The 15207-nt window shown below is 37.9% G+C and overlaps 1 protein-coding gene across 1 annotated transcript; it reads left to right on the top strand.

Moving 5' to 3' along the window:
- The first annotated feature begins 363 nt into the window (after positions 1 to 363).
- Positions 364 to 621, top strand: LOC137578226 (uncharacterized). Its single transcript, XM_068291897.1, has 2 exons — positions 364 to 495; positions 568 to 621. Exons 1-2 carry the CDS (start codon positions 364 to 366, stop codon positions 619 to 621), a joined length of 186 nt encoding a protein of 61 aa, XP_068147998.1.
- Positions 622 to 15207: the final 14586 nt, after the last annotated feature.

Raw genomic sequence — 15207 nt, forward strand, 5'->3', positions numbered from 1 at the left:
AAATGTTTTAAGTTACAGACAAAGGCCTAAGCATAGCTAATAACCTTTGAGAGGCTTAAATTAAAATTTGTTTCATGTTTTGTATTGAGTTAGAAATACTATATTTATATAAATAAAACAGAAGTGCTAAAATTTAATAAAAATCGTATATTTCAAAGGCTGTCAAAGGCAATTTAAGCCGAAAGGCAAATAAACACGCACACATGCCACCCACTTAGCCACCTAAACACACACACACACACACACACACATACATAGACTCTTTGGCACACCCCTTAAGCACACACCCACATGCACACCCATACATATACATACACTCAAAAAACCAAAGTAAAACAACAACAGCAACATGAAGAACAAGTGATGTGCGGTTTTGGTTTCATGGCTTACGGTTTTGATTGCTGCCATCGCTCAATTGATTTTTCACTAATGCCATCGATTGGCAAACCAACAGCAAAAAAGCCGCCAAAAAAAGTGAAATGCAAAGTATTGACAATATATATATATATATACTATATATAGAAATAATCAAACAAAAAAAAATAATATGTATATACTGCATATAACACAAAACTTAAACGCCAAAATAAACAATTTGTCATGCGTGCCAATAAAACCTGACAGACAGAGAAAAGCGTCAAAGTGAGAGAGTGAGAGAGAGCGGGGGAGAGAGAGAAAGGGACAGACAGAGAAGCCAAATGCTTATGTTCGACATGAAATAAAATTGCATTGAAAATGCGAAAATATATATACATATATCTAGTCCAAACAATACAATGAAAACAAAAAAAAAAAAAAAATAAATCCGATTAGTTATGGGTTTTATGCTTAATTTCCGAATGGATTTTCTCTGAATTTCATTGAATTAAGACTAAAAATAAAATGAGGGAAAGTAACTCAAATGAAACAGAAATGTTTGCATAATATTCAATCTGGAAACGAATCATATCTTTCATTCTTTTCCTTTTCATCGTTTTCTATCTCATTTTTTGCCTGCAGCCCACATATTTGTTGTCACTTTGTGGAGCAAGGGTTTCGGCCCACCGTCCACTGTCCACCGTTCATAAAAGCCATAAATGTCAAACGCAAGAACCACAATAATTCATTAGGCAACCCAGGCTGCATTTGATCTATGCAGTTGCAGGGTCAGTAGGAGACGCCAAGTGAAACAGGTTGACAACGAGGAGATGCATGTGGAGTTGTCGACCGAAGTGAATGCCTGGGGGTTCATCACAGACCACGTTCTGGATCCACGGGATACTAAAGTAGAGGTAAAAATAATTTGAGCTGTTTTTATGTTAAATTATAACTTAATTGAATTTAATAGTTTATTATATTAAAATTACTTTTAATGCATATTGTTGAAAGTGAATATTTAATATTTAACGGATTGATTGGTTTTGTTGCTGGTTTCAAAGTTTAATATTACTACCAAAGAGTCTTTAATAAAACGTTGCTGGAAAGGCCAGTGGTTGATTTAAAGTTTGTTAAAGCTTTTATTTTTAGTGCTCAGCGACATTCCAATGCAAGGGGCCTCTTATTTATATAGGTAGAACAAGTGTGGCATGCAACCGATACCACAAAGTGTTTGAGGCTCAGTGAAGCGTGTAAGTGTCCTTGCAGTTTACTTAGGGGAATACGCAAAGATTTCAGCTAATTGCTTTAACAGCTGTGATTAATTATAAACATACTTGCAGTACATAAAATCTTTAACCTCATTAGATATTTGGATGACGAATTAATTGAAAGTTATTTTGCTTAAGTGGTTGATGTTGCTTGTATGCGAGACATTTGGGACCGTCGTGACTTAATGAATTGATTACATTTCCTATTCCTGTTGATTCATTATAAACTTGTAATATTATAAATCCATTCCTTAGTTTAGCTTTCTAATTGCTCATGAAAAGCTCGGTGTTTTTTTTTGGAGGAAAAATATTATTCACAAATGCAATTGATTGGTTTAGGTTGATACGACAATTTCTGCTATTTCCTATTTCTGCTGGTCATTCGATAAGCATCCAGATATATATATTTGTAAGTAAACTGACTCGAAAATTGCAGTGAGTTGAAGGCCGATTGGATTTTATTTATAATTCTACTCTATTGCAAAACCTTCCATTAAAATTCTAAACTATTATTTGTTACTTCATTTGCAGCTTGTTATAGAACAATAACAATGTCAGGTATAATTAAAGAAAATGAAAATTCTGCCTCTAATTTATCTGCAATCTGCAATTAATCAATGGGATAATAGCAATTGGGGTAATCCCAAAAACTCTCTCATCAAACAGTGCGATTATTTTCACAGGGAAATAAAAATATACAATTATATTTCATTGGAAAACTTTGTATACATATGTATGTACGCTTATTAAACTAAATTTTTGCATAGCTTTTCACTTCAGTTAAGCTAAACAATTAAAAATATTTATAGTTGAATTGGTTTTTTGGTTTTTATCGCTAATTCACAAAGCGTTGCCTACTTTAGGGGTTCGATTATGTCATTTTCATGTACATATGCATGTATGCATGACAACCTTGACCGAAATCATTAATTTTAATGAACAGGATATTAATGCAGGTGCATCATCATCATTATCATTGCCATCATCATAATAATAATCTGAAACTGTTTGGTGTTCCGTTTCCGTTCCACTGGGATATGGCTTACATCAGCAATAGGAGCAAGAGCAGGAACTACTCTGGAGGTTGGCGTTGGCAGTAGCAATGACAACTAATGAGCGTCTCCTGGGTGCAGGCGACACATTTGCAGATTGCATGTCACCAAGTGGAACATAATTGACACGCTGTCAGGCAGGCAGGCATGCATTCTCTTCCCAATGTCAGGTAATGAGCCTGACATTTGCAATGACCTTGTCCATTTGGCTAAGCATTTCTAAACGTGTTTCACATTCAGCGGCTAGGCTGACCAGTTTGAAGTCGATGAACTTTTCTTCACAACCATTCAGTGGCCCTCTGCTCCCTCTTAATCCTTTGGTCCTTTCTTTTCTTTTCTTGCGTTGTTGTTCGCTTGATGTTTGTTATGCAAACAAGCAGCTAGCCAGGAAGCCTTCGACATGCTGGTACTCATAATTTGTTACTGGGCAAATACAAGAACAGGGATAGAGATGAATGAGCCAAGTTGAAGAGAAGGAAGTTTAGGCTAAAGTCCAGTTGACGGCCTAAGGGTATTTATTTTGGCATGCATGCATGCAACTTTTATCAAATACTTTGTGACATGCAAAAGGGCTTTTTCTCTGTTTTCCTTGCTTATGAAATCAAATATGCAAAAACACACATACACACATAAAGTCTTGCATTGGCGTTTCGAATTTCCGCTTCCGGCTATTTTAATATTATAAGCAAAGGCATTTTGTGCTGAGCTCAGCAGCAGCAGCAGAAGCAGCAGATGGCAGACTCTTTCGGCAGGAGTGGCAAGAAGCAAATATATAAGTAGCAGCTGACGGAGTTTTTTGTCAAATGCAATGCTTATATGCATATACATACATATGTATGTCTTCTGTTCTGGCCGATATAAAACGGAATGCTTATGCCAGCAGAAAAAAGAACTCAACAAGAATTATGAAAAATATGTTTTACAGCATTTGCATTTACGTTTTGTCATTCGTTTCGCTTTCACATTTAAAATAATGGCCCGCTGGCCATTTGTGTTTCATTTTTGCATAAAATATATATATGTACACTCCATCCACATCATCATTACCAACATCATCATCTACTGTCCTCCACCTTTACACCTCTGCAGCAAAGTCTGCAACTCCATTCTCATTGCAGTTGAACATGCAGCGCCCAAAAAGCGCTTTTCGTTTAATTGCCAGAGCGAACTTTGCTTTTATGTTTGACGGAAAAATCCACTTTGCCGTGATATCCGGGCAAGTAAGGCTATGGCTTCAGCAACGTAAAAATTAAACCAAGTCGCCGCAGCACTTAAAAATTCGCCAACCAAACCAAAGTAGCCAGTCAGCCAACGGACCGACACATATACAAACACACACAAAGTAGTTGAAATTCATTGCAGTGCAGTTTGACCCAAGGACACCAAGTAGGACCAAGATTTATGGCCAACTGGAGTTGGACACGTTGAAGAGCTGCTGCTGCTTTTTCTTTACTGCTCCTTCTCACCCTTCTCGTATGTGGCCTAAGGTGTTAAATTTACCATTTGCATAATTGATAAAGTTGATGGCAAGCGGAGAGAGCCAAGATATAAGAGGGCTACCCCACTATAATAGTTACTACAAAAGTAGTCAGTTTGAGTTTTGAGCTTGAGTTGGAGTTGAAGTGCTTAGCATGCTGATTTTCTGATTTCTGACCTATGTCGGATGTCCGCATGTCATTCTGGTCGCCGCCACATTCGCTCCTTCACTTTGCCGCATAATTCAGATTTGGGGCGTCTCCATTATGGTCGAGTAACTTCCGTTTCACCTTGCAGTACGACAGTGCATAAATTTTTACACATACTGCACCAGCAGAGAAGTAGTTCCCCAGACCCAACCCTAGAAACGGGACGGGATGGAGGACCCACCATGGACATTGAGCTGCTGCCCTTAACTTTTGATTTAGTGTCCCCGGCTGGCACTCGAACTCGTCATACATACAGACATGAAAGTTGCCTTTTGGGCAAACTTTTATTAGTTTGTGCATTGTTCAACAGAACAGAAGCATTGCAGCGCAGCAAAAAGGATATTCAAGTTTTCGAGTATTTCAAGTTTTGCGCAACTATTTGAAAAGGAAATCAAGCATTTTGGTTCATATTACCAAAGTGGCTTTGACACAAAACTTTCAAGCCACTAAATAGAAAAGATGGCAACTTGACGCTGAAGTCTTGAAGATTCTCTTCTTTCAATCTTTAAATAAAAGTTCAAATTAGCTGTGAAATGTAAAACCCAGAGTCAAGTTCATTTCGTAAACCTTTTTTTTTTTTCTTCTCCCATCCACATTTTTATTTTTAACTTCACCGTTAATTAGACTAATTACCCAATAAACTGGGAAACAGATGGCGCTAGAAAAAATGCCAAAAGGCAACACCAGGCAAAACAATATAAGGAAGAAAAATCACGAAATGAAAGAAAAGGAAACGCGGAAAACAAAACACAACGTGAAAGAAAAATAAAAATGCTAAAAGAGCCTAGCAAAACCAAAAACCAAAAAACGAAAAACACAAAGCAAAATTTTCCCTAAAGAGTCATCAACACAATTCATCATCTTGAGTTGAGTGAGAGAAGTTGAGTTTATTTATGACCTTGTTGTGGCTGTTGTGGGCGTGGCCGTTAAGGCCAACGGGGCCAGTAAAAATAAGCTCTAAATATGATCTCGCAACGGAGAAAAGGAACCAAAAAAATAGAAACAAACTAAACTGAATTCCCCAAGCAACGTTAGTTTAATTAGGTGACAGAAAACTCCTGTTAAAGCCAAATAACATTCCAAGAGTAATATTATCACTTCATTTGTGGCTAGGTTGGTGTATGGCAACTTAACTTGATTTATTTATACCTATATGCTAACTACCTAACTAGCAGTTGAAGAGGATATGGAGATGCCTACACAGCAAGAAATGCTAATAAGAGCAAGAACCACTTCAAGATAATTTCAAGAGATTCTGCTGTAAGGCTTTCAGTTTTTTTTTCTCTTAATATAGCTTAGCATCGTCTATATACATTTTCCTATATGTAAACTGTGATATCATTTGCCATTTTTGCTGCTGTGTAGCGCGTGCCTTTGCCTAATAAACTACATGCTTCAAGCTACAAAATGTCCGCAACATCCGCAAAAGTGAGAAATTACGCTGACTGCCGAAATGTATGCAATAAAAATTTTTCAGCTCACGCACACACAAATTCAAACACAAGCGTACACACACACACACACACTCAGACATATAAAGTGAGAAATGACAGTCAACTGCCACAAGGGAAAGAGCAAGATAGAAAGAAGTAGAGAGAGAAACACAGTGTGAGAGAAGTAGAGAGAGAAACACAGTGTGAGAGAGAGAGAGAGAGAGATAGAGAGAGACAGAGAAAGTAATATGTAGAGGAGGCCAGAGCCACGAGTTTAGTTATTAATTTGAAGTTGGATTTGGTAACGCTAAATGAGGCGCACTCCACGGGCATTTAGATGTTCGTTTTGGGGCACAAATAGAGCGCTAGATGACAGCCATGCCCATGGCCCATGGCCCATGGTCGATGGCCAGAGCATACGCATTGCAGCGCATTGCTGGAAGTACGCCTGGGACTGAGTGACTGACTGTGGGACTAGTGAGCCATTGTGCCAACGCGAACGCGAACAGTACGGAGCACAATTTCATACTTAATCGGCACTGGCGCTTGGAAATTTAATTTGCCACTGATTGATTACAAGCGATTTAGTGTAATGTCCCCAACGGGCCCCGAAAACGGAATGTTGGCTGTTGGTCCGGCATCTAGCAGAACGTCAGAGCAGCAAGGATCAGGGCAGTTGCCATGGTCATGTTGCTTGGCCCTGATGGAGTGTCCCCATGCCCCCCTCCCACCGACATCCTTATTGTTATGGGCTCTTGTGTGCGCCATTTGACTTTTAACTGCTCACTCGCTTGTCGCTTGTGTCCTTCTATAGCTGATGACCCGCTCACAGCGGGTCTCTCTCTCTCTCTCTCTCTTTCATTCTCATTTTCTCTTCAGGCTGATTGAATGGTTTTCTTTTTTGGTGGCGAAATGTATGTATTTTACCAGCTTCTTCTACTGCTGCTCATTGAATATGCGGAAAAACTGAAGGAAGAGAAGAAATAACCAACATCGAACAATCCCCTCTGTGTCTCTCTCTCTTTTACTTGATTCAACATCATTCTTTCGTTGGCTTCTTCCCGCATGACAGACGAAACTTGAACTGAAATGAAATGAAATTCCTTAGATGCGCTTTTGCTGCCTCTCGTTCTCTTTTGCTTTTGTCTTGCCTTAATTTATTGTCGGGCCTGGAAAATCTATAAGCATTTATCCATATCTTAAAGTTTTGCCAAGTTCTTGTCAATGTTCATTGAATGTTCTTCCCTTTTTTGTAATTTTATTGAGTTATTTCTTGGCTTGGCTTACAAAATTTATCAGCATTTGTGCAGCTTGAACTTGCTTTTGTCGTTGTCGTCCGTTCGCTAAAGAAATTAGCTTACAACAATTTTTCTTTATTTCTTTCCCGCACGCCTCTCCTTCCCCCTCTCTTGTCTTAGATTGTGTCTTTAGTTTTGCCCCTTTTTTTTGCACATTTTACACATTTTTACCGAAGGAAGGGAAAAGGTTTGAAAACAGACAGAAAGTTTCGAGCAGTCTACGTCCAAGTCCAAGTCCGATTTTTGGCCATTATTAAGAAATGCCTGGCACAGCAAATTGGAATAATTGAGCTGTTGCCAAGGAGCAGCGGCACCAGCATCAGTTTGAAATGCCAAAAACTAACTTTTTCTTTATTTCATTTTTCATTCATTCATTCATTTTATTTTTTTTCTCGTTTGTATTATTATAACTCATAAAACGTGGCCAGGGCAATCAAATTTATATCTATTTTGCCTAGTTAACAAATCTTCTCAATGTCAATGGAAACGAGATCATTTTATGGCCTAATTGGTTTACGGAATTATCATCAAAGCTCGATTTTATTCATATATTTTTCAAGAGCTATTCGTACATTTGATTGCTCTCGGCCCAAAATGGACTCTTATTAAAGGTGTGAGCCATATGTATATACATACATATATTTTTACTCAAAGGGACAGAATTAATATTTTTTTTATTGCCTTGAAATGAAAATGGAAATGGTCAATTTATGCTTTGGCCACTTGCTTAATAATTTAATTCGATTGAAAAGTGTTGAGCAGCAAGCAACTTTAAAGCTTCCAGAATGTTACGTAAAGTAAAGTAAAATAATATTTGATTTAACTTTATGAATATTGCAAGTGAATGGCAAACAAAGCAATTGCCAAAAAGACGCACTAAGTTTTAAGCTACTTGTAGGCCTGATCGAATGATTATTAACATTTATGTAGTTTGATTGCTCATATTTCTGGCCTTTGATGAGCAACAATTTTGGCCAAATCCTAGGAGGATTATGGCATGAAGCTTTTGAGTTGCATCAAAAAGAAAGTTAACTTTGTCTTGGTCTTATTAGAGAGTATAAAATGCAAGAGTGTGTGTGTGTGTGTGTCGATTGTGTGTGCATCTGAAAAAAAATAAACTGTGCGAGAAACGTTCGCTTTGTGCCTTCAGTTTCTGTCTCTCTAGAGAGAATGCTCAGTCAATGCATTCAACAGACCAAAAAGAAAGCGATTGTAACAACTCGACAAATTGCTAGTAGGAAAGTAAAAGAGGGTAGTGGGGATCACACACTCACATACACTTGGGCACAAATCGATAGCTTGGGAGACAGCCCAGTTGACTGGGAAAAGGTTGGTCTTAATTGACAGGCTGCATTGCACACAGCCGCATTGCGTATACGCCCTGGCAACATGGCAAAATGGTCATCGCATGGACTTGCCTTTACATTTTACCTGCTGCACGTATTTGCTTGCGGTTTGGATAACTAAATAAAAAGGCTAACAGCAGTTGGCATCAATCTGGGCAAACAACCACATCCAGTCATATACACATCAAATCGAGCCTTCCTTCATAAAAGAAAGTGAGCTAAATGGGCCTAACTAGGTCATCTAATCAAAGGTTTGTTAACACAACCTGCAATAAAAATTCTCTACAAATATCAAATATCAACTATGACCATATCTCCCATATATGTACATATGTATGTACACACATACATACACACGCATACTTATATTTCGCTTTGGAATCATCATAAACTTGAATTTTAGAATTGCAGCAACATGGTTAACAATGGCAACAACAGCAACATCAACAAAAAAGGGCCAGAATGGACCAAACGGAAAATAGAAGCAATGCCAGCTGAGTGCCAGGCTTTGTTGTCCATTTACGTCAACAATTTCATTCAACACACATACACACAAGCGAAAAGGTTGGAGATGGGGGTAAAAGACTAAAAGGAAGACTAAGGGGTAACCGGGAGCGTTTCTAGAAAGGATGGGAGCCAGCTATTTGCCAAGTAGTTTCAGATAGATACATAGATAAAATTGAACTGGGATTTGGGGATTGCACAAAAGTAACTGAGCAAATTTCCGCAGCTAGTTGAGCTTTGTGCGATGTTGCTTCTGCTTGCTGTTGATGTTGCCGTTGTTGTTGCTCTTGCAGCTAAAAACCAAGCAAATTGAATGCTGCTCCTGTCCTGCTGCTGATGCACAACACATCGGCAAAGTTTTTGACCCAAAATACTTGCGCGTTTCCCATGGTCATGTTCAAAAAAAAGGAGACGAACAAATGCATTTCGCCCGTTTAAAGTTTCAGCCATTCGCCTTGCTTTGCTTTTGTTGGCAATTAAAGACAGATGGAAAAGTGGTGGCCATCAGTTGGCTTTGGTTGCTTGCTGCTGTTTTGTTTGGGTTAAAACCTGCAATTTACAACAACAGGAAATTGCAGCGGGCACTCGACGCTAATTCACAGCGGAAAAGCAGCGACATCTTTAGCAGCAGCGGCTCCATTGAATCATTGCCCCCACGCAGGAATTGTCCATGAACTGTGCATTCAATTCCTTGAGGACAAACACACGCACACACATACAAAGATATTCACACACATGCATAAATTGCGTTCTCTACACGCAGCACACAGCAGTGGCAGGAGCAGGAGCAGCATTTTCATTTATTAATAATTCTGTTGCCTTCGGATCCTTTGTTCTACCTCCTACTTTTGCCAATGGTTCCTTGCAATTCCTTCTTGCGAATTCTCTCGACCGCTTGTGCGTTTTCATTTCGTTTCGTTTTGGAGGTTTTCTTTGTTCTCATTTGTGAGATTTGCAGCCACATTCATTTGCAGCAGATGCAACTTAAATCTTCATTAGTTCTGATTTCATTTCACTCGACTCTTTCTTTTTGCTTTCTCCCTCTCTATCTCTCTCTTCCTAGATCTCGTTGCTATTTCTCTCACTTATTCACAGGTTAGCACAACTTTTGGCGGTTACTGAGGTTAACTGTGAATGTAATTAGACAGGTAAAATCTAAGTAAAAATTGGCAAACATTTGGGTTTTCTTTTATGGCAACACTTGAAACCAAATGAAAGCAATACCCTAACAAAAAGCATAATAGAACAAAGGTTATGATTGTTAAGCACTACTTGAGATGAATCCATAAGAGCTTATTGACTTATCATAATCAGGATTATGAAGGATTTTAAGCTAGGAATCAGACAGACTTAGGAAGCATTGTAGTCTCTTTTCAGAGTTAAAATATTCTTTTTCTTAATCTTACCTTATTTCTTGTCGTTTTTATTTTTATCTAATAGGTAAAGATTAGTTTAAAATACTATAAGATTGAATGACTTAAACAAGGCTTCCAACAGCCTTTTAAGCCATGATGATTAAGAAAGTTTCTTCACACTTAAAAATCAGATTTTATTTTAAATAGTGTTGAAAACGTTTTTATATTGACTTGTATAGATGTACCTTTGTAAGATGCAATACACCTAATAGACCAACTAGGAAGAGCATAAAGTATTCGGGGCATAAAGTTAACATTTCGTTGCGATACAATGGATACTCTTCTCTCTAAGGCAATACAAACAATCATCATTTTGCATTTGTTTTAATGTGTTCCCATTTCTGCCTTTTGTTATTGTTGTTAGTTGTGTAAAAAGTTGTTTGTTGAATGCATATTCAGTTTGCAATTTAATTTATACTTGTAATTTTTATTGCAAGCTCTGGTCAACGGACGTGATGATAGTCCAGAGAAGCCATTGATGTCCTTTTTTTTTCCTTGACTCACAGCCACTTGCACTCAATACACAAATGTGCTATAAAATATGTGAAAAAATATTTCTCCTTTCACTCGCTACATTGGCAATATGGGCAAAGGAGAGGCAACAGATTGATAGAGAAACAGAGGGAGACAGAAAGATAGAAAGAGAGAGGGCCAGAGGGTAAACGTAAATGGCTTTTGGCTTTATTTTATGGTGTGGCTGCCGCTGCTGTTGTTGCTCTTGCCACTGGTAGTTTCTCTGGCAGTATGTTGTTGCATCATCAATTATGCTTATCAAAACTCGAAAGGGCCGAAGGAAAGGGTAAACTTTTTACTGACCAGCCCTGACCCCAAGTGATCCTGTGCCCAACCCTCTATGTCTCCCCTTCTAGCAATGCTTTTTCCATATACTGAACCCTAACAACAAAACGGCAAGTGATTTTGAGTGCACTCGACAGGTAATAAATATGAAGTGCTAAACACGAGATACGCGCATTTTTCTGCAATAGCAAACAAACTTTTTGTTTTTGGTTCTCTTACCACAACAATGTGGAGACCCAACAATATGGCAAAAGCTTTTAAACAATTGCTGAGGGGCAACTGTAGGTTGGGGCTGCTTCTCGATGCTTTCCAATCAATTACCACAAAATGCAAAGGGAGAGGAGCCACATAGGAAGCGGGTAAGAGAAAGAGAGAGAGTTAACAGTGAAAATGACACGCCCACCTGGCATAGATTTACACAAATGCACAATAATTTCTGCCATCAGGTAGCAGAAACATGACAGCTTAATGCCTTGCCTCACGCCTCATGCCCTTCCGTCCATCTCCCAATGCTCCATCTCTGAGACCTGGCCTCTCATTCACCACCTCTCATCAAACTGCAAGTTGCACTCTTGTATCCTCCATGTAAATGCTGGCACCTTGTGACCACGGAGCGTATGCGCAATTTGAATGATTGTTTTGCGTTCTATTTCGCGCTGTTTTATTTGTTCGTTCTTCAAAATGTAGTGTAATGCGGTGAATAGGGAAGGGTTGGTTGTTACCGGGGGGAATGGCAAGTGTGTTGATTACAGTTATTGCAAGTTATTTGCCATTTTATTTTTGTATTTGTGCACTTTTGGCCTTTACCACTGTGATTGACGTTACTCTGGCATTTGGCAAGCGAATCGCGTCTGAAATGGGGGGCAGTTTGCCACTCCCATATGCACAACTTGGATTTATCCAGTTCACATTTGATTTAATCTTAATCAATAATCTAAACAGTAATCGAAATCTACAGTTACATACAACAATCATGGGGGTAATACAATTAAAATAGATTTTTTAAATGAAATTCAATAAATGAATTAAATTAAGAACTTACACAAATTGAATGGATTTGATGAAACTATTTCAGATAACTTGTGGATTCATTGTGAATAGATCAGGGTTAATTACAATTTGTTTACAACTATAATTTGATTAGACTAAATTCCAAACGACTCTGAAGAAACATAAGACCAAAAAATTTATAAATTTACTAGAATTTTGTTACCTAAAATAAAAATTATCGATTTTTTTTTTTATGTTTCTTACATAATAACATAAACGGCCTATGATTTGTATTTTGAAAATTTCAATTATTTAGCAATAAATTAATTTCGAAACTCAAATTTAATGGAAATTAACTTATTACTAGTTTTATTACTAACATATAATTAATTAAACACAAATTCTGGTAAAAATATGACATCTTTTGTTTATCTTTGGTGCTGAAATATCGTAGTTCGTTCCACTTTAATATCGTTAATTCCTTCCAAAAATTTCCTTAAATAAGTTGTGGTTGTGAGATATGTCTCAATAAGGATATGCCTGGATCCTACAGCAGCTTTATGGCATAGTTGTCTGATCAAATCAATTGTGATCTCATTTTGGCAATAAAAAGGATAAAAAATTTATCTTTCTTATGGGTGTTTAAAAACGCATAGGGGAACATGTCTATATCGACTCGACTTCTTACGGTGATCAAGAATGTATCTACAGGAAGAATGTATCTACAAACATCTGACTAAGTTTATAATACCCTCTCCAAGGGTAAAATAAAGAATATTAACTATTAACTAAATTTATCAGATCTAAGTTTGCCAGCAATATTTTAAAAAGTTTAGCAATTATTATGCCATATTTCTAGTGACAATGAAGTTATCCGTTTCGCATTGCTCTGAAATATAGCAATATATTTAAAATCAATGCGAATTTGATTCCCAAACATTCTCTTTTTAAGAAACTCTTTGAAATTTATGTGCCAAAAAGAACAAATTTGGGTAAACTGTTAAGATCGATTTTAAATTACTATAAAGAATATTTGCTTGCCAGTTTTTAAAAGTTATGGCTATGGCAAATCATTAAATATGCTTCTGTATAACTACCTCAATCACCACTGACCTGAAATTAGTTGTGGAAACCCAAAAAGCCATTGACAAGTGTGTGGGGCAAGGAAAATATTTATCTAATAATAAATTTTCATAAAGAGATGGATGAAGAGAGGGATAAAGGGCAGCAGGAACTGCTTCCATAGGAGCGAGTTGCAAAAAGGCAACGTGTGGTGCGGAATTCGTGTGTCATGTCATTAAAGTTAATGCATTGGAAAATTCGATTATTTACAATTTTTATAACTTCACCATAAATTGATGTCAACGGCTGAGCTTTTAAGCAAACAGGCAAACCAGAAAAACTTGGCTTAAACAGCTGTCAACAAATGGGCTGCGGTTCGGCACGGTACGTTACGGTTCCACACTCTGTGTGTTTTGTGTTCGTGTCTGTGTGTGTGTGTGTGTCTGTTGGTGTCGTCCTGAATGTGTATGTATGTGTGAGTGTATTTGCTTAATTTCAATGTTGAATATTGAATGCTGAATGGTGGCAAGTGAATACTTAACTTGAATATGGCCAATATTAGGCCTGGCGAAAAAAAACCTTCGTTGAGCTTAGCGTGCAAAAACTTTTTAATCAAAACAGCAAATCGAAAATACAACAAAATAAAGAAACTGCCAAAAGAGAATACGCCATAAGACAATTAAATACATCGACTTTTAGTTACCTTTTACCTAAAGCGACAAGTCAACGCTTTGCGAATCAGAAATCCTTTGTAGCTGCCCTCCAATGAGGCTAAATGACTGAATTCTTAGTTACAACGATCATTTGAGTGGATTATCAGTAGTTTTCCATTTTCTTGGGCTCATAATGCTCGTTTAAGCTGCACTTCGAGGGTATAGAAAAATGGCAAAGTTTTCAATCTCTCAAAATGTCGAAGCATTTCGACATACTCCAACCCAAAAAGTCGACGAAGCTGTCAACAGCCAATTTTGCCAGTTTGTTTGACTCTGGAAATGTGCAAAAAAAAAAAAAAAAACATAAAGTTTTCAACTGCTACTTCGATTCCACCATCTTCCCCAAACCCCACTCATTTCCTCTATCTCTCCCACTCTATGTGTGTGTGTGTGTGAGTGTGTACACTATAATTTCTTGTTGAAATTTCTCCATTACTTTTACAGTTCAATGTTTTACTTTTTTTTTTATTTTGTTGCCGCTCCGGACCCGAAATCAAACCCCCTAGCCATGGCCAGAGAAGTAGTCGTAGCCGTGGCCGTAGCCGTGGCCAAACCCCGCCCTAGCACTTGTGCATGGCAAATTTACTTGGTGCGGGGTTCATTTGATTTGCCGAAAAACTTTGGTGGCCACAAAAGTTTGCTTCTTGGCTCCGTCGTTCAATGCATTTGATTTCGTACATGATGAAAGTTTTTCCCTGCTTCTATTTTTGGAAGTGTGTTGGTGGCTAAGTGTAGTGTGTGTGTTGGTGTGTGCGTATTTAAGTGCAACATGTTCTTGTTCCACGTTGGCAAAATGAACGGCGAGGCCGCTGAATGAAATGTTGACAGAAAGCAAACTGCCAAAAGCTTAACTTAAGCAAAACGTCGAAATATAATTGGCAGAAGGCGAAAAGGAAAAATAAGGAAAATTTCTACAAATAGGCACCAACTTCTCTGTGTATGTATTTGTGTGTGTGTGTAAGTTTTTGTGTTTGTATGCTCACTCAACAATTGAGCCCAATTATGGGCCAGTCCGCCACTTGCACAATGCCTTTCGAATTGGCGTTTGTGTTGAAAAGTTTAATTGCCAAGCCTGGCTAACGCTGATTGGCAATAGAGTTGCCCACTTACATGGACGTAGGCAGTAGCAGCAGCAGCAGTAGAATTGGCACCATAAATTATTTATATTGGCAAATTCTGTGAGTTTGAAACACTTGAGACGTTTCAAAATTCTTTTATCCTTATTTCCACTATTTGACTCTGCCAATCAATGCTAATTTACTGGTCATATAGTTACTTGTCAACTA

The sequence above is a fragment of the Drosophila tropicalis genome, unplaced genomic scaffold (genome assembly GCF_018151085.1).
Source record: "Drosophila tropicalis isolate 14030-0801.00 unplaced genomic scaffold, ASM1815108v1 contig_593, whole genome shotgun sequence".
In the NCBI taxonomy this organism is placed as follows: Eukaryota; Metazoa; Arthropoda; class Insecta; order Diptera; family Drosophilidae; genus Drosophila; species Drosophila tropicalis.